Source organism: Capra hircus, chromosome 10 (assembly GCF_001704415.2).
Source record: "Capra hircus breed San Clemente chromosome 10, ASM170441v1, whole genome shotgun sequence".
Classification (NCBI taxonomy): domain Eukaryota; kingdom Metazoa; phylum Chordata; class Mammalia; order Artiodactyla; family Bovidae; genus Capra; species Capra hircus.
The window spans coordinates 23017928-23044878 of NC_030817.1; the positions used below are offsets into that span (position 1 = coordinate 23017928).

Below are 26951 nucleotides of genomic sequence, written 5' to 3' on the forward strand. Positions count from 1 at the left end.
TCAAATGGACTCCAGGTTTTTGCAAGGATGGTTTGCTAGGGAATATGAATCCCAAAATACTTTCTCGTGCACACGGAATCAGCCATCAATTCAATTGGAATAGAAAGGCTTCCAATACTAAAACTAGAAATCATTCTTAGTCCTAGTAAATAATACTTTTTCTCTTGTGTTCTTTCCTTGACCCAGCCAGATACTTTAAATTTTTAGTTTTTAAGGCTATTATCTACCAAAACTATTACTACAGATAAGAGGATATTAACATGCCACCCTAGGCTCCTGAAATGGACATGTCACCGCACTGGAGTGAATGCTATCCCAAAACATTATCAAAGGAAGGAAAGCCAATGGTCTAAGTTGAAGAGAGCTTCAGTCTTGCACAGGGTCCCCAGTCACCATACATCAGGCTCAACTACCAACTCTGCCTGGATAGACAGGGACTCAGGAAGCCCTTCTGCTCAAATTCCAGGTGACTTTAGAACAGGACATGGATGGTGTCTTAGGCCAGCTGGACTGTTAGAGCCTTTCTTCACTGATCACTAGAGGCAAAAAGGATGTTCTCTGTGACTGAAATCCCATCATCCTTACACCTTCAATGACCTCCAGGAAGAAACATCAAGGGCATCTAAGAAATATATCCTTGGCCACAGAACAGTCACAATAGTCTAGTGAGTAACCAGACACTGAACTTCGTAATAACCTACACGCTTGAGTTTCCATCAGCAGAAAAAAACACGGAAGAAGAAAATACTTTGACTCACAGTGCCTGGTCAAGAACAATGCAGATCATAAAGTCAAAAATCCTGATTTCTGCCCTTGGGTTCACAATACAACTTTGGTCAGTTTGCATAAGCCTCGACCAGTCCATTCTCCCACTTGAAGGAAAGAACATTTGTAAAAGGCAGGCTGAAAACTGACAAGCACATGTACACACGTGAGGAGTTATTTTAACTAAATAGGGAAAATTTACTTTGCCTTCCAATGCCTTCTCAGCGCACATAGCTTATGAGCAGAAGCAATGTCAGGAGAGTTCTTTGGGGGTCACTTCTCCCTTCGTTGGCTTCCCCAGCATGGGAGCTGGATAATTTACCTGGGGAATGAATCCTCGAAGGGAATCAGACCATGGACCCTAGCAGTGAACGTGGGTCTACATAATCCAAGCATAAACTTAATAAGGAAAAAAAAACCCCAGCAACACAAAAACAAAGAACTCTCAACTTTACAAACACTGGGAGGGCAACAGCTGGTCAGCCGAGATTAAAGGAGCGTGAGAGAACACCTCCCATCTCCTGCCTTCTCCTCCCCCATTGAGGTCCCTGCAGCCAGCCAGGGCTCCCTTTTACAGCCCTGTGCAGATGACCTTGTTCCAGCTAAGATAGGAGCTCTTTTGATCTCAGCAGGGGGAAGCTCTGGGCCCGCAGCTGGCAGATATTAATAGTACAGGATCCGCTGGTGTGGAAGAGATCTCTCAGTTGGGCCAGGTCACTCATATTCCCTGCTCTGCGTCAGAGCAGAAGGGACTTCATCTCTGCACATCAGCCCCTGCTGGGTACTTCTCTCGGGTCAACTCGGATCATTTTCTCACTGGCTGCTCTCGGCTGCTTGTTCTCACCCTACAACTGTTTTCAAGGGAGTGCTGTTCTAAGCTGTATCCTCTGCTCTGCAGCTGAAATCCATACAGGACAGGGTAAACCCTGGACTCAGCCCATCACAGTATGCTCCTCACTCTCACTGGCTTGTACACTTCTTGTGTACACGTTTGCACGGGAGAGAGGCAGCAAGAGCAAGGGACAGACAAACCCAGAAATGTTTACAGGGAAAGTGACAGCAGGATGGGGAGAGGGAGCTGTTAGAGGTATGCCGATGTATCAGTGCTAACATTTCCAAAGATCCGCCCCATTATGCTTAATCTAGGACGACAAGGTCACTCTTCCCACCCTGCAAATCAGAATGTTAAAACCCCATCAACGAGTGAAGGCCCCTGACCTTCAGACCCACATCACAATCTAATACTGTTAAAACTAGAAAAGACTTCAGCCATCTTATATTCATCCAGTCTGTCATTTAACAGAAAAAAACTGAGGCCCGAAGTAATTAAAAGAGCTGCTCAATCTCACAGAGCACAAAGGCAAAGCCGATACAATGAATGCTTACAACAGCAGCAAAGCAATTCATACATTTTAATCATAGCAACATTAATAAACAGTGATATAGGTGAATAGGCATAAATATTCTGAGAAATGTATTATTTTTTTCCTTCACTGGTAAAGAACTTCAGAAAAAAAAAAAATTCCATAGACTCTTTATCTGCTTTGCTATGCAAGGAAAAGGCCAAAAACATCAATTGCTTCCATTCTCCCTTGGGTTTCACATTAAGAAAAAGTTGTCTCGGAACGAGCTTGTAACTGTCCCTTTGCCATGAACATACCTTTGCCATTTTCTTAAAGCGTTTACACTGGAGCCCCAAAGCAATTTCCTTTGTATCTGGTTTTGCTCCTCCTCTTTGCTTGAGATAAACCAGGAAGCCAGGACAAAGAGAAGTCCTCTTGCTTATTGGTTTTCAAATGAGGAAACAAGATATTCTCTTGTGGTCTCCTCCTAGGAACTGAATAAATGTGTGGGTCTGTGTGTAATTATTATAATAACAATTTTTAGTCACATTCATAGGTGATTCCCATGGTTAACCGTTGTTACAAAGCATTTACTATGGTATTGGTTCAGCATTTATTTACTGCCTACTCTGTGCCTAGACACACTCATTGGAAAAGACTCTGATGCTGGGAGGGATTGGGGGCAGGAGGAGAAGGGGACGACCGAGGATGAGATGGCTGGATGGCATCACTGACTCGATGGACGTGAGCTGAGTGAACTCTGGGAGTTGGTGATGGACAGGGAGGCCTGGCGTGCTGCGATTCATGGGGTCGCAAAGAGTCGGACACGACTGAGCGACTGAACTGAACTGAACTGAACTGGGCCTAGACAGTCTTCCCAGGTGGTACAATGGTAAACAAAACACCTGCCAATGCAGGAGATGCAGAGATGCGGCTTCAGTCCCTGGGTTGGGAAGATCCCCTGGAGAAGGAAATGGCAACCCACTCTAGTATTCTTGCCTGGAAAATTCCATGGACAGAAGGGCCTAGTGGGCTGCAGTCCATGGGTTCGTAGAGTTGGACACGACTGAGCGACTGAGCGCACACACATGCGTGCGTGCGCACACACACACACACACACACACACACACTGTGGCTAAAACCTTGCTGGTCACTCAGCAAAGTTTTTAATCCACAACATGGATAAAAAAAGAATACAAGAAAGCCTGTGTCCTTAAAATATCTGCCAATTCGGTAGGGAAACCATGAAAAGTTAAATTATTTTTAAAGGTCTTTTAAAGATCTATCTTACTGACCAGGTAGAAGGACCACAGAGGAGGAAGAGAGTGAGACCAAGGCAGCCTGGAAGAGGCAAGGAGGTTTTGTGGAAGAGGCGGTCTTTAAATAATTCTCGAAGGAGCGGGAGGATTTGGGAGGAAAAGAAGAGGTAGAAGTAAAAGGGGGGATGGTGTTCTAGAAGCTGTCTGTGCAGAGCGCAAAGGCAGGGGTCGGGAGAGCCAGCAGAAGGGCACACACTTGCTAGAGGAGCCTCCCAGAGGCTGAATACGAAGGAAAGGACAGACCACCAAGAATTAAGAAGTATCAACCTAACTGATCCACACAAAAGGAAAGGAAAAAACCCAATTTTCAGTGTGTGTTGATTTCCATGGTGTAAATACTTCCACCCTGGTTGATTCAAAGCTAACAAGCCACAAATTCCTGAATATTTTAAAATCAGCTTGTTGATTTTTGCCCATTCTCAGGAAATGGGCTACAGTAATTTCAAGATTCAAGAGTAGGAGAATGACACAATAAAAGGAAGCCAGAAATGGGGAAGTGGGTGTATGTGGTAGAGGCTGGAATTGGGAAGGTCATTATGGAATTCATTAAAATAATCCAATTGTGAGTTTTTAGTAAGTCAGTGTATTGCTCACAATATAACTCATAAGAGGTGACAGGTATGTTTGGAAAGATAAAATCCAGTAAACTTGATGATGAAAGGAGTATATGGAGGGAAGGATGATAGGGGGTGATTCAGCTTTTTAGCCCAGGAGATGGGAGAATGAGAGGCATCACTGAGTGTGGAAATAGGGTACACAGAACATTTTACACTCTTTAGAAGTAATTCATTTTCATCCTGAAAAACACCACCAAGAAGCAGGGATGTAGTCCTTGCCATCTGGGGGACCGTGAACCAAGGCCAATCCATGGAAAACCACCTGGGCAGTTAGGAGCCCTAGAGGTCCCATATATTCCATCGTGAATAATTCTCAGAAAATGGAAAAGTGCAGAGGGGCCTGGAACAGCTATGTTCATCCACCCAGGCCCACAGCCTTTTACCCTAAAAGAAATCAGACTGCAACTAGCAGAACTCAGAAATGTCAAGTAAGAACTTTCAATAAAACTAGAAACCACCCACTGGCTCAGTGGTGTAATTCCCCTAGCTACGTAAACCAGAGCCAGTCTGACCTTTGCTAGCATGGGAGGGTGGATAAAATTTGCAGATTTACCTACATGGAGAGTTTTTTTCTTAATCTTTCTGTAAAGCTGATTGGGAATGCCACATCTCTAATACGTGATACTAGTGCATACACTTAGATCGCCCCAAAGTACCCAGTTTAAAAAAAAGGTTAAATTGCTGTGGGACCATGGGTAAAGCCAACATTGGAGCATCAGTCTCAAAAAACAAAGTCATTTAGCAGTTTACCAGCTCTTGTACTAAAGACCCAAAAGAAACTGTAGAGGAGTGAGGCCTTAGGTGGTGGTGAAGATGCCTGTGAAGATGCTCCACTCAAGTGAAAAAGGAAGTTCACTTGTAGAGACAGAACAAGCTAGAGACAGAATAAGAGATTCTACAAATATAAGGAATCAGATGCCAGGAAAGGTGGCCAAGACTCCATCGCCAGGCCCCGGCTTGGTTCACTGGCCAGCACCTAATAGCTGTGTGTCTCAGTTCTCAACGGGAGGCAGAGAGGTGGTGGTGGGGCTGTAAGTCAGTGTCAAGTTTCAGCTCCTCTAGGACAGATCTCTTACCTTCAGACAGGGACAAATCATCAGCTGGAGACACCAGGTCTGCCTGAGAAGCTAGGGCTCCGCTCAGATGGGTTGTAATCTGATTCGTCAAGATAACCTGTGAACAGACAAGGAGAAGGTGGAGGGAAGGGAGAAGAGAGAAGACCAAATTAATTATTAGAGCTATCAAAAGGCAGACTGTGGTTTAGGGGAAGACTGCTAAGTACGCAGGTAGGAAAACCCCAGCTCTGACTTCCATCAATTTTATCTTGAGGCCAGAATATCTGGCAAAGTCTCTAGGTCATTCAAATCACAGAAAACCCAGGAAACAGACTCACTTTTTTTTTTTTTCAGCTTAAACTATATATCAATTCTTTCTAAATGCTGAGCAAATTGGGACAGAGAGGTATTGTCATATCAGCTGAATAATATTAACACAAGGCCAACCAGAGAATGAAAATGCATATGTGCACGTTTTATCATTTTTAAGATTATATCCACAACATACAATATCACAGTGCTGAAGAGAAGCAATGATTTAACATCTGAATGCCTGGGGCTTCTTTCCTTGTTAACGTGAAAATCAGAATTTTCTTTCCAAATTTGTGAAATTGGAATAAAACTCATCTCTAAAGGACTAGCACTCTTCTTCTTTTAAACAAGTTGAATTCTAACAAAAGAATTTCAAAGTCTCACTACATATTTAAAACACAAATGAACAGAATCTGACCTATACAAAATAAAGTTCATAACATTTAAAATTCCTAGAAAGAACTCTAAAATTACTTAATTCACATGGTTTATTTCCACACAATAATTTAATATGTGGTTCTATCAAGAAATTATTCTTTTCCTTAAAAACTCTCATTTATAAAATTTACTGTATTGTTTATAAAGCTAAAGAACAAAACACAGACTCTCTCTTGGAAAACTGCAGCCCGACTAATGCCACAATCAGTTCCCCAGATTTGGGTGTTCCCATCATGGGCACATTGGTGAGCCATTTTGGTCCCTCTTCTGAAAAACTAGGCATTTGGTGCCTGGAATACGCATCTGGCCAGACTGTCTTGGTCTGTCCCAAGGGTCAGCTATGGTTTTGTTGCCATCCTGATTGGAGTAGAAATGGAAATCGTCTCCATTCTTAGTTGTCCAGCTTTTCAGCTGCACCTTTGTTGCTGTCTCTTGAATGGACCAATGACACGTTATAAATCCTATGCCAATGGCAGCTTAATTGGGGGCGGAGAGGGCAGCAGGATGGCAAGGTCAGGTAAAGAAATGAAGTACTCTATTAGCAAAGACAGCCTGTCCAAGGTCTTTGTGTGTCAACAAGGCTCGTGTAAGTCCCCAGTTTCTCCACAGCGATGATCTGCAGATATCTGCCAGATATTGTATCTGCCATAATATGTATAAAACATAATAATGTCTCTGCCAGATATTGCAGTATTCCACCGAGTGCTTGGTAATCTTTTCCCTCCTATTCATTTGTATTGCTCATTTTCATCTGGATGGGGAAGAATCACATATGGTAAGTCTTTCAATTAAAATGTCTGGAAATGGTCCAATAATAGCCTGCTCTCTTATGAAACAATATTCATATTTAGGAGCAAGAGTAAGAAATTATGTTCATTTTCCTCTTTATTTTATAGGGTATGAGCTTTGGAGTTCAATAGAACTGGGTTCAAATTCTGACACTGTGAACCCTGGGAAAGTTACTAAAATCTTCGAACTTCATCTATTCATAGGTAAAATAACACCTATCTTATAGAATCTTTATGAGAATTGAATGAGATAATCAATAATCAATGCAAGGTATTAAATACAGGGTCTGGCACATGATATATATCCAGTAAATGTAAGTCATTGTTGTTGCTGCAATTTCCTTCAGAAGGGTGTTATGTAGGCTAATAAATTATTAATAAAGCATATGCCACATGCTTCAGATATTAGATCTAGTAACAACATGAAATCACAATTTTCTACATCAAGATCAGCACCTGATCATTTCTGCCAATCTTAGTCCTTCCGAAGCTTTCTTTAGTTGCAAAGAATTGTGTAAAAATCTCAGTAAGAAAAAGATAGTAATTTTTAAAGCAAAGCCAGCAACAAACTGATATTGTTCTGAGTTCTACGTAATTTGTCTACTAATGAAGAAAATAATGTATCTGCCTGTCACAGTGTTTTTAAAAAAGTGAAGCTTCAAGAGAGCTAAATGTGTAAGCTCTATGTTTTAAGGAATTCTTCTAAAAGATGGCTTGGTGAAAATGACTAAAACACTAGTGATACAGTAACAAGAAAAAAGTTACTAAATACTGACCATGCAGAGCATGTTACTATGTACCCGGGGGAAAATAAAGAGATGAAGGCTTGGTGTGTCTTCTCGAGAAACTAAGTAAGTTAAAAGTAAAACTTTTACTAAGGTATTCAGACCACTTATTCTCAATTGCATTATTATTTCCCTGGTCCTACAATGGAAACGAGCACCTAGATGATGTTTTTATTATACATAGCTAATAAAAATGATACCTTGCCAAGCCTAAAAGCAAACTACAGATGTGCCTCCAAAGATACCCACCCCCACCGCCACTTCCAATGAAAGAGTAGATAGAGAAGAAAACATTTTCACTCTCCAATGGCAAAAGAACAAGCGCTTCCATGGTTTTGATAATAATCCACTCCCTTTTCACCCTGAGTCTGAAAGCCACATTGCTGAAGGGATACACAACAACCAAACTCGGGAGGGTGCTCTTACTGAATTGTTGTGATTTCCTAAGCCTGTGATCAGCAAAATGATAGAATGGAAACCTTTCCAAACAGCACCGCTTACAAATAATCATGACTTGGGTGGAAGCCTATGGATGCACTGTCCTCTGAGGCAACCTGGAGTCATAAAAATGACACTCCTAAAATAACTTATCAAATACTATTACATATTATGAACAGAGTCTTAACACTGTCTGCTTTCAGAAAATGAGTTTTGATACTGACACTTCAGAGGGGCTCTCCTGCTGCTTTGCTCTGCTGAAAAGATGAAGCCTTCTCACACCTGGTCCTGAATTTGTGCAAGAGTGCTGTGTACATGATGAGGTGGAGAAGTTTGGAGTCAGACAGATCTGAGTTCAGATCCTGGATTCCACCACTTACTGTGTGATGATGGGCAAGCGTCACAACTTCTTAATCACAGAGTTCTGAAGATTAAGCTGAATAATGCTCATAAAGTCCTGAGGATAGTGCCTGGCCAGCAGGAAATGCTTAAACGTCAACTTCCATCATTGTCTTTAGTTATCTTTTGCTGACTTTATACCTGGCTTGTTTAGACAGAAAACCTATGCCTGATTCCCTTTTGTACAATCTATAGTACACTGATGACAAAGAACAAATATTGGTTGGTGATATGCTAAAAAAGCAATAAAAATTTAAATGAAAGTGCATGCTATTTTTGCCATTTCTCTAAAAATATGACTAGTTGGAAACATATAACAGTCCCTCTTCCTGCTACTACCATCAATTTCAAATCCAAAGGCTACAGTGAGACTTTTGAACTAAGGAGAAATTTTGCTTTTAGTTTTTTTTTTTTTTTTATGGTTGTGATTACATCTTTACATCTGAAGCCAGGAGGAAATGGAACTCAGCTTAAAGTCTACTCTTCAGACCATAGAAGATAATCTACTTACTGGGAGAAATAGGCAGGCCTATACAATGTATAAGGTAACTACTAACTAAACTCCATTCAGCGTTAAATAAGGAGAGATCAATTTCTCCCAAGACTTCCTTGCAACAACAGCTGGTTATAGGATGTTTCAGGTACACATGAAAGGAACTGACTTCTCAGATCATGTCATATACACTTGGAGTCTCATTTTTAGTGCTCCCCTCCCCAGGCAAAATAAAGGGGTTCCATAAGTTTGCCCTTGGGTTCTAAGTTTCCCTTGCATCACCCACCTTCTCTAAATGCATCCTATTCAACCCTTGTGTGTACCGAAGTTGAACAGCTAAGCTCAATTCAAGGGAACAGTGAAGCTTTCTAAGGAAGAAGTTTCAGAGTATGGATTTATAAAAAACCTAATAGCCCCTGCCTTCATAGAGAGTAGGACTTCTCTCATAAGCTAGCGAGGAGATGGAAAAACATGAACCATTTAAAGACAAGAAGAACTAATAAGGCAGACAGGTGGGAATGAATGTCATTTTTGTCAGAAGGCAGAAGGTCCTGGGGAAGAAAATCCAGCCAACAGACAAACGAAAGCATGACTCCCTTCCAGTAAGTAGCAAAAAGGTAGCTTACAAAAGGAAATACCTAGAGATAAGCAGGTAGGACTTCCCAATTGGCTCAGTGGTAAAGAATCCAAGGCAGGAGATGTAGGTTTTATTTCTCAGTTGAGAAGATCCCCTGGAGAAGGAAATGGCAACCCACTTCAGTGTTCTTGCCTGAAAAATCCCATGGACAGAGGAGCCTGGTGGGCTACAGTCTATGGGGTTGCAAAGAGTTGGACACAACTGAGAGGCTGAACAACAACAAAGCAGGTAGGGGTAGGATGAGCTGGTCAGAAGAAGCATCAGCCCCCAGGGCCAGGGAACTGGTGAGCTGGAGTCTGCTGACCCTCCACCAGTCTCTGTGTCCAGTGTGGACCATCTGCCTTCAGTGGGCACATCTTTCTTTGGCTACACTAGGACAAGACTAATCTAGGCTATACCTACACTCTACCCATGCCTCCCGCTCCTGGTCCTGCCTTATGGGGCCTCTGTATGTGTCTAGTTTGTATGTACCTAACCTGATCCACCCTACACTGAAGTATTAAAGAATTATCTTTGTGGGGACCTTCATTAGCAGCCACTCAGTATAGTCCAGCCCACTGAGTACTAGAAAGTGATGGAGAGAAGAAAGAGCGGGACAGTGCTGGAGAAATCAGAGTGGGAAATTGTCAGGCCTAAAAGTCCAGCCTTTGAAAAAGAGGCTCTTTTTATTTGACTCTTAAGAGGCAACAAAGAGCGACTGTGCGGTCAACCAGGAGTAGAATAAGTTGGAATGGGATATCTGGCCCTGTTTGGTTCAGCAGAAGAGAGATTCATGATCAAGACGGTAGCTGAACATCTGTAAGTCGGATATTTTTAAGGACCTAAGAATACAGCACATGCCCTCATTTAGCTTTCTGTGTGGGCAGATGAGAGGCAAACTTTTTAATCCCTTCTTTTCAGAGAGTGAACTAGAGTCATTGGCCTGAGATTAATAGTTCAGATAAGAAAGGGGGTCTGCAGGCCTCCCTGCCCACTCTCCCTCCCAAGACAGCACTGGGCAGAGGAGAAGAGAGAGAACAACTCTCAGCCCACAGCCACGGACAGGTCCAGGCCTTGAATCCGGGTCACCAGAATCTGATCTAACAAAAGTAATGAACAAAGGGTCTAACATCTATTTTTTAAATATAAATTTATTTATTTTAATTGGAGGCTAATTACTTTACAATATTGTATTGGTTTCGCCATATATCAACATGAATCTGCCACGGGTGTACACGTTTTCCCCATCCTGAACCCCCTTCCCACCTCCCTCCCCATACCATCCCTCTGGGTCATCCCAGTACACCAGACCTGAGCATCCTGTATTATGCATCAAACCTGGACTGGCGATTCGTTTCACATATGATATTATACATGTTTCAACATTTAGAAATACATTAAAAGATTATGAAAATGCTACACTGACTGGTTCCAAATAGGAAAAGGAGTACATCAAGGCTGTGTATTGTCACCCTGCTTATTTAACTTCTATGCAGAGTACATCATGAGAAATGCTGGGTTGGAAGAAATACAAGCTTGAATCAAGATTGCAGGGAGAAATAATCAATAACCTATGCAGATGACACCATCCTTATGGCAGAAAATGAAGAGGAACTAAAAAGCCTCTTCATGAAAGTGAAAGAGGAGAGTGAAAAAGTTGACTTAAAGCTCAACATTCAGAAAATGAAGATCATGGCATCCGGTCCTATCACTTCATGGCAAATAGATGGGGAAACAGTGGAAACAGTGTCAGACTTTATTTTTGGGGGCTCCAAAATCACTGCAGATGGTGATTGCAGCCATGAAATTAAAAAAACACTTACTCCTTGGAAGGAAAGTTATGACCAACATAGATAGCATATTGAAAAGCAGAGATATTATTTTGCCAACAAAGGTCAGTCTAGTCAAGGCTATGGTTTTTCCAGTGGTCATGTATGGATGTGAGAGCTGGACTGTGAAGAAAGCTGAGCACCGAAGAATTGATGCTTTTGAACTGTGGTGTTGGAGAAGACTCTTGAGAGTCCCTTGGACTGTGAGGAGATCCAACCAGTCCATCCTAAAGGAGATCAGTCCTGGGTGTTCATTGGAAGGAATGATGCTAAAGCTGAAACTCCAATACTTTGGCCACCTCATGGGAAGAGTTGACTCTTTGGAAAAGACCCTGATGCTGGGAGGGATTGGGGGCAGGAAGAGAAGGGGACGACTGAGGATGAGATGGCTGGATGGCATCACCGACTCAATGGACATGAGTTTGAGTGAACTCCGGGAGTTGGTGATGGACAGGGAGGTGTTGGTGCTGTGATTCATGGGGTTGCAAAGAGTCAGACACGACTGAGCGACTGAACTAAACTGAACCGAAAACTGTAACAAGTCCAGTCTTGTGGCAAGAGTGCTTTCAGACTCTGATGCTAATAAATAACCATAAACCAAGTAAAGCTCAGACTTCTGTGAGAGGGCTAAGCATCTGAGGCAATCCTAGCCAAATTCTGCCAGTCTTTTTAGTGGCTTTCAGTGACTTCAGACGCATGTACGTGGCTTGTCATTTCCAAAACCCATAGGAGGCTTGAACACTAACGCTCTTCATGTTCATGATGCAACAAAATTTGAGGACTTGTCTGGGCTAGAGGGAGCTTCCTTGGTGGCTCAGCTGGTAAAGAACCCAACTGCCAATGCAGGAGACACAAGAGATATAGGTTCAGTCCCTAAATGGGGATAATCCCCTGGAGTAGGAAATGGCAACCCACTCCAGTATTCTTACCCAGAAAACTCCATGGACAGAGGAACCTGGCAGGGTATAGTCCACAGGGTCACAAAGAGTCGGACACAACTGAAAACACACACACACATACACACTGGTCTAGAGGAATCATCGGGCAATGTCAGGCATCTTGCGGGTATTTCTATACCCATAAGGATATCAGCTTTGCCCTCCTGCTCACTCTCTGCCAGAAGCCTGCTATAACATAGCAGAGAAGCAGAGAAGTTTCAAGATCACTTTAACTGTGCCTGAAGAGCTAGGCGCAGTGAAGGTCCTGATACTCACAGATCCCAAAAGAACAGGCAGCCCCCTGGATAAACTGGGCAGCCGGAGAAAGGACATCAGCTGATGAGAAAGAGAGACTTCAGGACTAACTCTGCTCCCAAGCTGCTTGCCTGATGCCAAATCTAGCACTCTCAAAATGACCAAGCTCTCAACTAAAATGGCACAGAAGTTTTTTAGAAGAATATAGATACATACATATATGGGTATAACCAAGGGATTCCCAGGTGGTGCTAATGGTAAAGAACCCAACTGCCAATGCAGGAGACAGTTTGATCACTGGGTCGGGAAGATCCCCTGGAGTAGGGCATGGCAACCCACTCCAGTACTCTTGCCTGGAAAATCGCATGGACAGAGGAGTCTGGCGGGCTATAGTCCATAGCGCTACAGAGTTGGACATGACTGAAGCAACTTAGCACGCACACACACAAACACACACACACACACACACGTATAACCAAATCACACTTTGCTATACACTTGAAACACAATACTGCTGCTGCTGCTGCTAAGTCGCTTCAGTCATGTCTGACTCTATGCAACTCCACAGTCAACACACTAACACAATATTATAAAGCAACTATACTTTGATTAAGAAAAATAAAGGGACTCTAGCCAAACCTTTCCCCAAATATGAAACAAATATGACAAGGCTCTGGTTTGATTCCTGTCAAACCAGGGCTCCGGTTTGAAGCCTGTATTTATTATTTTCATATTAAACACAACCTATCTGCTTAAGGTACCCTTTTTAAAAATATTACTTTTGGTATCTGGAATGATCCGAATTGCCAGGTATGACTGTGACGGAGCCTTACTATCTAAACACAGGCCTTGATTCAGTCAGAAATCCTGAATTTTCATCCTGACTCGGTTAAGGGTTACTGAATGCCTTGCTCTTAAGGAGACAGAGGATGGAATTTTCCTGTGAGAAATTGTTAAGGTTCGTTGAGTCCTTTCATCACCAAGGCTTGAGAGAAAGGCCCTGGAGTGGTTTTCACCATCCTTTCCTCTTGCCTCCCAACCATGACAGTGTCTGCCCCAACTGGCCTGATGAATAGGAGCTAAGAGTAAGAGGGAGACTGTGGGGGGTGGGGGGAGGCGGGAGAAGCCCAAGAAGAGAGAGGGGGTGCTCTGAGTACAGCGTGGGAACAGGGCAAACCCCCCTAAAAGCAGATCCTAAAAGCAGACTCAAGCCTCTCCTCTGACGATTCCCCGCCCCCTCCCTTCCCATCACTTCCAGCTTTGAAAGGAGATATCCAATATTTGAGGAAAAGTCAGACCAAATATTTTGGAGTTTGAGCGTCACAAATCTGGTTTTACTATTCACTGGCTTAGTTTTGCCAAGCTCTGGAAAATTATAAATCATTTCATTATGGAAAAAAAAATCATTTTTCTTTAGCTTCAGCCCAGAGAATATCAACTGTCAGCTCTAGAATAAAGAACTGATAGGGTTTTAGTATTCCAGCCTGCTATTTCCATCTTGAAGTTCTGTGACAACTGTTCTCTGGGAAAATCTGAAAGGCTATGGGGGATTTTCCTGTAGAAATATTTGTGGTAAAAGGACCAAACTGAACTTTGGCTCGACGAAAAGATTACTGTGTGAGTTAGGAAGGCTGCCTTGTAGTTTTGGCACTGTCCCTAACCTGCTGTGCAGTGTCCCTAACCTGCTGCGCAATGTTGGGAAAGGCTCCAAACCTCTCTGTACCTAAAAGTGAGTTCATAAAAGACGTGAAAAAAAGAATGTATTATGACTGTAATGGCAGCCCACTACGAAAAAGGTTTCACACCACATCGGTACTAGTGTTGTACTTAATATTTCACCACTATCCTTGGTTCTCATCATGTCTAACCTTAGGAAATCCATCCTACATAGAACCAATTGGCAGAATCTGAGGAAGAGAGGAAGGGAAAAAAGAATAAGGGAGACAACTTTAAATAATTCTGCGTTTATGCTGAGAATATTTTCAATCTTGATAAAATCCACATCTCCAATAGTAGACCTGGGGGTGGGGGGAAATCGCTGTTGCAGATTTCACTGTGATTTTCACAGGTAGAGCTAGTATGGGGAGTCCCTAAAGAAGATACTGGCTCAGTATGAGGCAACACAGACAGAAGAACAGAAAAGAATGTTCTCATCCTTGCACAAACACACATTCAGTCAGCCACAAAGGGATTGATGATGTACTGCTTACACTCTGTTGCAGCCACTGCCTTGACCACCAAGTTTAGAGAAAATGCACTGAGGCAAGTACCGTGTCTGCCATTTGGCCAAAATAAACACACGAGCAGACAGGGCTGCACCACAGGGCGCTTTCCCCTTGGCCTACTTCTCCTGGGGTGCGCACACGAGAGGATGTAGTGGAAACCCTGGGCCGGCAGCTACTGTGCCGTGGACGTAGGCGTGAAGTGCTCGGGTTCCACGGTCGGCTCACTGTTCCACTGGCCCCAGCGGGGCTGAGGTTAACACGTGTTGGTTCCGGGTCTCAGATGGGGCGACAGTTGTAACGAGGCCACAAAGAACAGGCTGGGGTGCTGTTTCCACCTGCAGCAACCTCGGCAGCATCCTGTCAGCAATGTGGGGCCCACTGCAGGAAGCAACACGCACCATTGGTGAACTGCGACAGTGCGTCCACAGCGGCTTCCAATGGTGTGCACACCAACGGTGTGCAGTTCTGCAGTTAGCACGGGAGCAAAAGAGTCTCCGGAAGCCAGGGCTTGGAAAAGAACAAGGCCAACTGTCAGAAGACTCTGAGGTTCCCAGACGTGAAGAAACCTTCCTCCGCTGTACATTTCCTGTGGCCGAGTGGCTTTTGCAGGGTGTTTGGTTGGTTGTCTTCACCCACACCCCTACTGCCCACTGAGCCCTACAGAAAGGCAGGGGAGGTGAATTTCCAACACCCCCCTGAGTTTCTGCTGACCTTTTTAGGTGTTTTGTTACTTGGTGGTGCTTTCTATTCACTTATACGCCTGGGCTTTGGGGATTCCCCTCTCTTTGATTTGCAAAGAGGATTAGAAAGACACAGTTTTGTGATCAGTCCATCACAGACGGCTGCTATTAACTGATTTCCCCTCCTTAGACTCATCTGAGATCAAGAAAACACCCCTGTTGAGTCACTTGCTCCCTGGGGGGTCAGAAAATACAGTTCTTGGGGGAGTCCAGGCTGATAAACACTGACCTGGCTATTCTCCAGGCCCCACCACGCTTACAGTGGCTTAGAGCTGGGAGAGTTTAAAGCCCAGAGGGGCCTCCGAGGAACCTCCAAAGCAGGATGAGCCAACACTGGTCTGACTCCTTGTTTCTCTATTTCACACAGGCAAATGGCAGGCTAACCAAGGGCTCTCCAAACTCAGTAAAAGGATGTGTGCATTCAACTCTATCTCCAGAGGGAATCTGTGGCATAAAATGGGAGCAGAGGTCACTCACTGTCTGTTCAAAAGGAGGTCAAAAGGTCTGCCTAGGAACAAATTTCCAAGGCAGCAGCCTCATCAGATATGCTCTTGAACAAAAGCTATTCATCTGACGTCCTCCAGGAAGGGATATTGTGTAAGGTGTTATTTAAAAGCAAAAGGTGCAGGGCAGAGTAGTGGCTGGGTGCTGAAGCAATGCTGTCTGTGTCTATACTTGAGTACCTGATATCAATAAAGGTAAACAGTAATCAACTTTGATTAAACAGAGTCAATTTGGGATAGACACAAGAAGAACAGGCCCAGAATAAATACATTAAAATGGTTAAATATTTACATGGTGAGGAGGAGTAGACTTCCTTCCAAGGCAATGCCACGTAGTGGAGATCTTCCATCATGGCCAATGGTAAGCCAACGACCAGTCACATGCTACAGGCCCATAAGATGGGTATCCTGGCAGGTCACACTCAATGACAGATGACAAGGAGACCCGAGTCTCCCATACCCACTCTGGTGGCTTGGGAATGGCCACCTGAAGCACGGACCCGGGAGGAAACGTGAGGTGGTGTCAGGCGTCTGTGTTGCTAGAGGGGATGGGGGGGCACGGTGCTGCTGAGCTTGCCCACCGTCGCGTGAGTGTGCCATCCTGAAATTCTTATCACTTTCAGTTGCTTTCTACCATCTTGTTCACCTCGCACTTGACATCATTAACTAGTACAATCGCGCCATCTTCCACAAGCATGACACTTTTCAGATTTTTCAGAATTTGTTCACAGAATGGTCTCAGTTGACCCTCACTACCTTGGGAGGGAAGATGAAAAATAACCCAGGCAGCTGCCGTGTGTCAGAAGGGTGGGCTCGGCGCTCAGACCTCCTGAGTTTCCATCTCAGTTCCACCACCTACTGGCTGGATAGTTTCAGGTAAGATACTTGGGCCCTCTCTGTCTTTCTTCAACTCTGTAATTCAGATAACAATCATACCTACTGTGGGGATAAATGACTTGGATACAAAGCACTTAAGACAGTGCCCAACATCTAGCAGGTGCCTAAAAAATATTAGCTCTTTATTCTATCCACTTCAATTTTCCCAGTGAAAACAACTGAGGCTTCTGACCTCTATATTCTATCTCTATATGTTTCACAGTTCACTCACTTGGACTATAGACCCCACCCCAAGTGCCCTAGTCTGAAATAACCCTTTTACTCTTAAGTTTCCACCTTTCTGGGGCCAATTTAATCTTACCTCTTCCATGAGCTCTTTCCTAACTATGCTAGCTGACACTGATCTCTCAGTTCTGAACACTCCCACCCTAGAATCAGTACCAAGTAACTCACTATGAGAATTTTTCCCTAGTTATATCACCCAAGTTATTCTTATCTTTCGACCTTCAGTGTAAATGCTATGAGGTTTTATGTGTTTCTAAAGGAGGGGAGGGAAAGGCAGGGAAACTAGCATCTACTGAGCACTTCCTATGTATCAGACCTTGTACCAAGTACTTTACATACATCAGCTCATTTCATCCTCATACCCCAGTAAAGTAAACATTATTATCGTAGTTTTGAAGATGAGGAAACTGAGGTTTAGAGAAATTGAGCAATTTTCTGAGACCAAATAGTTAGCACGTGGAAGAGCCGGATTCAAACCAGATCTGTCTGGCCCTCTAGCCTACGCTGGTTCTACCACATAAAAGGCTCTCAATATGAAAACTCACAGCCTCGTGGATCTTTGTCGATTAATTTCTTCAGAGCCAGCCATTTGCTGATATAACACTGACCAAGTTCTGTGCTGTTTAAAGCAAAATCACATGTAAAAGAAAAGTGTACAAAACATTTGAGAATAAGACAAGCTTTCAGTGACAGGAAAAAAGCAGTCGACTGACTGCTGTCTGGCAGAGCTGGAAATATTGAGTCTTCAGGCCAGGGAGGAACCATGCTCTAGCAGGTATGGCGAGAGAAAGGACACAGACTCCTGCAGTCTATTTCTGTCTTGGCCTCTAGCCACTTTGCTAGTATTTTCACTTCTGCTCAAATGCGATGACAAGAGTTTCAGAAGAAAGGCTGCCACATAAGAGCAGAATAAGAACAGGCAGTTAGTTGGTTAAAAGTGGCAGAGCCGCAAACAACACTGAGATCTGGAGCAGTTCACAGCTGGGACAAATTCCATTTGGGCATTTGTCTTTCCAGCTTCACGTCAATTCTTAGAGAGCAGCACCGGATATGGAGCAATCTTTAAATCTAAATGATAATAATATCTATGTGGTCTTTTTTTTTTTTACTCATTTTTTAAAAAAATTATAGTTGATTGACAATGTTGTGTTAGTTTCTGATGTACAGCAAAGTGATTCAGTTATATATTAACACATACACTTTTTCGGATTCTTTTCCACTATAGTTTATGTTTTAAATACCCTATAAGGGTTCTCTTTAGTTTACTGAGGATTATTCACATGAGTCATTCAAGAAGCCTGTTCTTTTCCAACTTGAAATGATGTTTGCATTTATTTTCAGACTGGTGACTCCATACAATGGCGGTGCTAAGTGAGAAATGACTGATTCTTAATACGTTTTATTATCAATTCATGAAGTGTATTAGTGCCCCTGAATCCTGGAGGCCCCAGTTTTATGGTGAAGACACAGCTGGGATGGAGATAGTAGGGAAAGAGGTTTGTTCTGGGTCTTCAAAGTGATCCAGTCAAGAGGCTAGGTCTAAAAGACTGGTGACCTTGGCAGGTTTGTGGATATTCCTGCAACTCTTTAAGGGAAACTATGGTCTCTCTGAAAAGAAGGGACACAGGACCTGTGGGTAGTGCTATCATTTCCACATTATCTAGAGTCCCAGTGAGTTCAGAATCCTGGAGCTGTGGGCAAGTCTCATGAAGACTTTCTGCTCCCACGAAGGTCTGGAAGGGATCACTGCTGGGAACGGGTGTCCAGGAATGGGAGGACAAGCAAGTTTTCTTCTATCTGGTTATTTACAACACAGTGTTCCTTCTCATGGACTCCTCCTGCCCTCCCCAGGACCACACTGAAATGACTAAATCTGCCTGTTGCTCCAGTGAATCCAGTCAAATAAATAAGTCAATCCTCTTTAAGTTTGTGGTCTCAACTCCTTGTTGGTTTATTGCAAAATTAAAGGGCACACAGAGTAGAACCATCCATCAGTAACCAGCAGAGGAGTAAGCTCTTTGTAGAATGTACTGAGAAACAGGAAAGAAGATGGAAAAAATATGAAAAGAAACCTCATGAAATGGTCATTTGTTAGGAGAACAGAGGGGGGAAAATTCACATTTCACATGCAGCATCATTTTGGAAAAGTCTTATTAAAGGTTTCCTATCTCACCAGGAGAGCAAGCACAGGAACGCAAACAAAAATCCCTCAAAATGATCTGCCATCTATTAGTGCTGGTTTCTTGTGGGTTTTGCTGTATTCCATAGACACAGCCAGAGATCATGGGCCAAGAGGCTGGAACAGTGACTCAGCAGGCTCGGGACCAGGGGAAGGAGAGGCAATATTACTACTGTTTGTTATAGAACAAACAAACAAATATAAACTGGCTCCCTTCATCCTTCACCCCAATCTGACCTTCCCTTAGCCCTCTATTATTTAAAGCAAAAGCACCTAGTACCATGTCTTATTGGGAATTTTTAACAAATGCTATTTGATGAAGGTAGAACCTGAAAAGCAATATCTAGTCTAGGGTTGTGTCCCCACTGGGTGCCAAATACCCCACTCAGCACCCTATTTACATAAGCTCCTCATCCTCTTTGCAATCTTATGAGATAGATGATATTATTCTTCTATTTTGAGGATAAACGTATTTAATAATGTGCCTGTGTGCTTAGTCGCTCTGTAGAGAATCAGTCAATCAGTCATGTCTGATTCTTTGAGACCCCATGGACTGTAGCTTGCCAGGCTCCTCTGACCATGGGATTTTCCAGGCAAGAATACTGGAGTGGGTTGCCCTCTTCCAGGGGACCTTCCCAATCCAGGGATCAAAGCCAGGTCTCCTGCGTTGCAGGTAGATTCTTTACCGTCTGAGCCACCAGGGAAGTCCAATAATGTGCCTAGCTTATAGCAAGAAGCTGCCCAAAATCACTCTTTCAACCAGATATAACAGGTTCAAGCATAGTGCCAAGAAGACTATTGTGGCATTCTAAATCCTGCTGGAAGAAATGAAATTGGTGGTATTAGAACTAGCATAATGGTAACTCACCAGTCCTAAGTCTACCTTGCACATTTTCCACTCCAGATAAGTTCCTTCTCTGGACAACTAATACCCTTGCCCATTTCATAGCAGAGGAAAGCAAGGTGCCAAGAGGTGTAGGTAATTGCTTACACTAATAAGAAGAAGTGCCATTAGACCATGACATGACTTTGATTCTTATCCTTGGAAAGATGTACCTTTTGAAATATGATAACTTGTTAATGGGGAAGAATTCTTTATAACATCTCATCTAAATCTCCTTACCACCTAGTGATAAGGTAGGTATTACATCAGGAAAAGTGAGTAGCCTATAGTTTACAGCATATAAATGGACCCAAACCCAGGTCCTCTGACTTCAGATCCCCTGTTCTTTACATTCTTTGATCCTAATGGGGAAGGTAACTTGCAGAGAGGCAGACTGATGGTAAAGAAATAGCAACCATGAAAAAGCTGGGTCTCAGGTCTTTTGGGGTCTCAGGTCTTTCTGAAACAAATATGAGCTGCTTGTGGAGTGGTGAAGCCCAGTACAATGGGATTCTGGCTTTACTTCACTTCTCTACAGAGATGACTATCTATATAGTGTTAGCACTTCTGTGGTCTCTCTGAGGGTAGTCCTCCATTACTAATATAAGGCTCATTATAAGTGCTATTATAGTTTATCAAAGTAGTCCCATTCATAATTCAGCCAAAGAGTTCCCAAGAGAGGACAGAGGAAATAAGAAGCAAGAGAAAGCCATATCTGGGACTAGGTAGGTCCAGGGAAAGACTGAAAGGATGTTAAATAACAAAGTATATAATTATAGCTTTCCACAAGGCTGTATATTGTCACCCTGCTTATTTAACTTCTATGCAGAGCACATCATGAGAAACACTGGACTGGAAGAAACACAAGCTGGAATCAAGATTGCCGGGAGAAATATCAATAACCTCAGATATGCAGATGACACCACCCTTATGGCAGAAAGTGAAGAAGAACTAAAAAGCCTCTTGATGAAAGTGAAAGAGGAGAGTGAAAAAGGTGGCCTAAAGCTCAACATTCAGAAAACAAAGATCATGGCATCTGGTCCCATCACTTCATGGGAAACAGATGGGGAAACAGTGGAAACAGTGTCAGACTTTATTTTTGGGGGCTCCGAAATCACTGCAGATGGTGACTGCAGCCATGAAATTAAAAGATGCTTACTCCTTGGAAGGAAAGTTATGACCAACATAGATAGCATATTCAAAAGCAGAGACATTACTTTGCTGACTAAGGTCCGTCTAGTCAAGGCTATGGTTTTTCCAATAGTCATGTATGGATGTGAGAGTTGGATTGTGAAGGCGGCTGAGCGCCGAAGAATTGATGCTTTTGAACTGTGGTGTTGGAGAAGACTCTTGAGAGTCCCTTGGACTGCAAGGAGATCCAACCAGTCCATTCTGAAGGAGATCAACCCTGGGATTTCTTTGGAAGGAATGACGCTAAAGCTGAAACTCCAGTACTTTGGCCACTTCATGCAAAGAGTTGACTCATTGGAAAAGACTTTGATGCTGGGAGGGATTGGGGGCAGGAGGAGAAGGGGACGACCGAGGATGAGATGGCTGGATGGCATCACTGACTCGATGGGCGTGAGTCTGAGTGAACTCCGGGAGTTGGTGATGGATAGGGAGGCCTGGTGTGCTGCGATTCATGGGGTCGCAAAGAGTCAGACACGACTGAGCGACTGAACTGAACTGAACTCCGGGCCTCATGATCTCCTCTCTCTCCTAGGTACCCCACAGCCTTTGTACACTCATCCTTCCCAGTAGAGCAAGAGTGGAACCCCTTCCAGACTTCCTTCCTGCCTGCACTACCTTGCAGGGCTTTAAGAGCCCAACACCCCATCCCTGTACCATCTCCCACTGCTCAGAAATCTGTACAGCTCTCTATAAAGAACTAAATTTTAAATAAGTCTTAAGTGACTTTGGCCGCAAATCTTCATGTTACCAGATAGGGCCCCTACTGCTGCTGCTGCTGCTAAGTTGCTTCGGTCGTGTCCGACTCTGTGTGATGCCATAGACGGCAGCCCACCAGGCTCCCCCATCCCTGGGATTCTCCAGGCAAGAATACTGGAGTGGGTTGCCATTTCCTTCTCCAAGGCATGAAAGTGAAAAGTGAAAGTGAAGTCACTCAGTTGTGTCCGATTCTTAGCCACCCTATGGACTGCAGCCTACCAGGCTCCGCTGTCCATGGGACTCTCCAGGCAAGAGTACTGGAGTGGGGTGCCATTGCCTTCTCAGGATAGGGCCCCTAGTGATGTATCTAACCTGTTGCTCTAAAACAATGACACTGAAGTGGTACAGGTGGGTCTTGAATCTTCAAGTTCCACATTAATTCTCTACACATTCTTTCCCTCCCTCTTCTGAAATAGAAAATCTGGCTTTACATCTGACTGACAGATTTCCCCCACAGATATCTGAAGCACAGCTGAAATATAAGCTAAATATCTGACAAAATAATATTACTCAAGTAATTTATTAATTATTAAAATTTAAAATGTTAATAAATTGGTTATTAAATACTAACTATGGCCAGAAGAAAAAGAAAAGACTGCTATTTTCCTGTTAAAAAGGGGAAGTAATATGAGTAGATGAGCAAACTTGAATGAAAGGGCGCAAATAAATAATTCTTGTCATGCAGGAGTCTAGAAGATGGGGTGACATGACTTCTCACTGGGGGACCCAGGGAAAGTGTCATTTGATCCGGGCCTTGAAAGACAGGCATCGTTTGGTCACTGAAAGTTATGTGAAAGGTCATTCCAAATGGCAAAAGAGGCCCCAATATTGTAAGAATTTGGATCTGCAGTGTATTTCAGAGGAGAGCCTTAAACTGGAATACTAGGAGTCACTCAAAAGGTAATCAATCTGCATCTCTTTATAGTAACAGACCAGACATTTATATCAGGGATGTATCTGTCTTTAAAAGGAGATACTTGAAAAAAATGGAAACAGATCTCCCAGCTAAGAGACACTGGAGAAAACTTCCCTTCTTCATACAGCTTCTCACGCCTGCACATCCTGACCTTTCAGGAAGGAGATGGGGTCTCCACAGTATCATCCTGCCGCGGAAGTTAGTTCCTACAGGAAAAGTTCTTGCAGTGAAAAAACAAACCCTGCAGTCGAGAGAGAGAGAGAGAGAGAGAGAGAGAGAGAGAGAGAGAGAGAGAGAACAGAGAGAGAGAGAGAGAGAGACACAGAGAGAAAGACAGAGACAGAGACAGAGACAGAGAGACAGAGAGAGGGAAGGGCACATGTGTGTGTGTTTCAAACTGTAGAGCTAAGTTTCAAACTGTATTTAGAAGCTAAATTCTGCTAAAACACATCAAAGGGTATCAGGCCCCATTACAGAGGAAAGGAAAAGCCCTAATTCATATGCAACAGGGTTTAGGAAAAATCTTTATGAAAGACTTCTTAGCAAACTAGCAGAGTGAAAACTAAAACAAAACAACAACCAAAAAGTCCTCAAATGACTGCATCGGAGACCATTCTGGCAGTTTCCCTTCAATTCCCTCACGGGCAGAAGAGACCCCATTAGATTTCAGTTTTCCTACCCTGGAGAAAGAAGGCATTATGAGCCAAAGCAGAGTCCTCTGATTTGTTCCACTTCTTAAAAAAAAATCTATTTTTTTTTCCTGCCAGTTGCATTTCAACATGACTGACAAACTTTTCCACTTTTCTGTTTATGTTCTCTAAGCCATCAGCAAAGCTCAACTACGGTTCAAATAAAAACGTTAATCAATATAACATATAAGCATATTGATTTCATGTAAATTTAGTCAGTTATTTAGTAGTACATGTGAGTCACACAGAAGTCCCCTTGACCCCAACCTAGACTTGGGAATAAGGAAAATAAAATGACCCTCTGGGGGTAAACTACGTAATCAGCACTTACTGGCTCAAAGCAGAATCACACAACAGAAGGACAGGCTATGTGCTCTGTAAAATAATAGATCTAGGCAATAATCTTCAGGAGACGACCATTAGGTAACCATAGGTCAAAAGCTGATAAGGAAGTTAGCAATAGACTGATGAGGCTATCATCCTCTGAATCCACTGATCAATTTAATAATCATTACAGGTGGTATAACCAGACATTATTCCCTTATGACAATAAAACTGCAAGTACATAGCACCACCTATACAATATTTTGCCTAAAAAATCCAAACCCTAATCTAATAACCACTAGTTTACAGGATATGGAAGAACAAGTTAAATCACACCATGACAAAGCCATCAGCCAATCACTAGAAAATATGGCACTCTATATTCAATCTCGCCAATGAATCAATGTCACAAATAAAGCTGCAGGGGGTGTCACAGATTAAAAGAAAGGGAATGTAACAACCAAATACAATTTGTGGACCTTATTTAGATCTTTATCCAAAGTAAACAACTATTAAAGGACATTGTCAAGGCAATCGGAGCATTTGAATATGGGCTGGGTATTACAGGCTTTAACGAATTGTTCATTTTACTAGGTGTGGTAAAGGCATAGCAGTTATGGTTTCAAATGCCCTTATCAATTTAAAGAGGAAGGGTGGATGGAGAAATATGTTCCAGAGACAAAATTAAAAATACATACAAGAGAAGAAGAAAGGAAACATAATAATGGTACATTTTAGAAGCTCACCATGGATACTTACACTGGCACAATAATGTAAGTGTTAAATATGATTTTAACTAAATGTATAAGATATAACCATACAAGAAGGAAGAGAAAATAAGTTTTCAGTGGTCATTTCCACAGATGTCATCTTCAATAGGAAAATCAAAAACAGTAATTTGTATACATAATTTAGAAATGTGGGAGTAACGAGCAGAATCAGCAAGGAAAGAATGAAACACAATTATGCTACAATGATTTGAAAGTGCCTGCTTGCAGAAAGGAAGAATCAAAGGGGAGAAGTGGACATGGGGTGCGACATGCTGTTTTTTGATATAAGTATTATATGATTATTAGATTTATAAAACAATATATGTTTCACTCCGATGAAAGACAAAATGTAAATTAAAACATACATCAGAATGATGTGGGGAGGACATGTTTGTTAGCCAAAAATTAATATAAAGGATAGTGAGAGGCAGAGGACCTGAACAGTCATCTCTCTAAAGATATACAGATGGCCAACAGGCACATGGAAAGATGCTCAACATTGCTAATTATTAAAGAAATGCAAATCAAAACTATAATGAGGTATCACCTCATACCAGTCACAATGACCATCATCAAAAGTCTACAAAAAATACATGCTGGAGTGGGTGTGGAGAGAAGGCAACCCCTTCTACTGTTGGTGGAAAGGTAAATTGGTACAACCACTAAGGAGAACAGTATGAAGTTTCCTTTAAAAATTATAAATAAAACATACGATCCAGCAATCCCACTCCTGGGTATACATCTGGAAAAGACTCCAATTCAAAAAGATGCATGCACCCCAATGTTCATGGCAGCACAATTTACAACAGCCAAGACAAGGAAGCAACACAAGTGCTGCTTCACTTGCAGTAAAAGAGGAATATATTCAATTACTATTCAGCCATAAAAAGAATGAAATAATGCAATTTGCAGCAACATAAATGGATTTAGAGATTATCATACTAAGTGAAGTAAGTCAAACAGAGGAAGACAAATTTCCTATGGTATCACTTATATGTGGAATCTTATAAAAAAAGGATGCAAATGAACTTATTTACAAAACAGAACTATGATCCACCTCCCAGAATTCTGGAAATAAAAGCAAAAATAAACAAATGGGATCTAATTAAAATTAAAAGCTTCTGCACAACAAAGGAAAATATAAGCAAGGTGAAAAGACAGCCTTCTGAATGGGAGAAAATAATAGCAAATGAAGCAACTGACAAACAACTAATCTCAAAAATATACAAACAACTTCTGCAGCTCAATTCCAGAAAAATACGACCCAATCAAAAAATGGGCCAAAGAACTAAATAGACATTTCTCCAAAGAAGACATACAGATGGCTAACAAACACATGAAAAGATGCTCAACATCACTCATTATTAGAGAAATGCAAATCAAAACCACAATGAGGTACCACTTCACACCAGTCAGAATGGCTGTGATCCAAAAATCTGCAAGCAATAAATGCTGGAGAGGGTGTGGAGAAAAGGGAACCCTCCTACACTGTTGGTGGGAATGCAAACTAGTACAGCCACTATGGAGAACAGTGTGGAGATTCCTTAAAAAATTGCAAATAGAACTACCTTATGACCCAGCAATCCCACTGCTGGGCATACACACCGAGGAAACCAGAATTGAAAGAGACACATGTACCCCAATGTTCATCGCAGCACTGTTTATAATAGCTAGGACATGGAAACAACCTAGATGTCCATCAGCAGGTGAATGGATAAGAAAGCTGTGGTACATATACACAATGGAGTATTACTCAGCCGTAAAAAAGAATTCATATGAATCAGTTCTGATGAGATGGATGAAACTGGAGCCGATTATACAGAGTGAAGTAAGCCAGAAAGAAAAACACCAATACAGTATACTAACACATATATATGGAATTTAGGAAGATGGCAATGACGACCCTGTATGCAAGACAGGGAAAGAGACACAGATGTGTATAATGGACTTTTGGACTCAGAGGGAGGGAGAGGGTGGGATGATTTGGGAGAATGACATTCTAACATGTATACTATCATGTAAGAATTGAATCGCCAGTCTATGTCTGATGCAGGATACAGCATGCTTGGAGCTGGTGCATGGGGATGACCCAGAGAGATGTTATGGGGAGGGAGGTGGGAGGGGGGTTCATGTTTGGGAACGCATGTAAGAATTAAAGATTTTAAAATTTAAAAAATAAATAAATAAATAAAATTAAAAAAAATAAAAACAAACAACAACAACAAAAACAGAAATTGACTCACAGACATAAATTTATAGTTAC

At 42.5% G+C, this 26951-nt stretch overlaps 1 protein-coding gene across 1 annotated transcript in view; it reads right to left on the reverse strand.

Moving 5' to 3' along the window:
• Positions 1-26951, reverse strand: part of RAD51B (RAD51 paralog B) — a 608256-nt gene that overhangs the window by 163953 nt on the left and 417352 nt on the right. The window contains exon 8 of the mRNA XM_005686011.3: positions 5121-5217. Coding sequence (XP_005686068.1) covers positions 5121-5217 — 97 coding nt within the window. The remainder of the gene's footprint in view (positions 1-5120; positions 5218-26951) is intronic.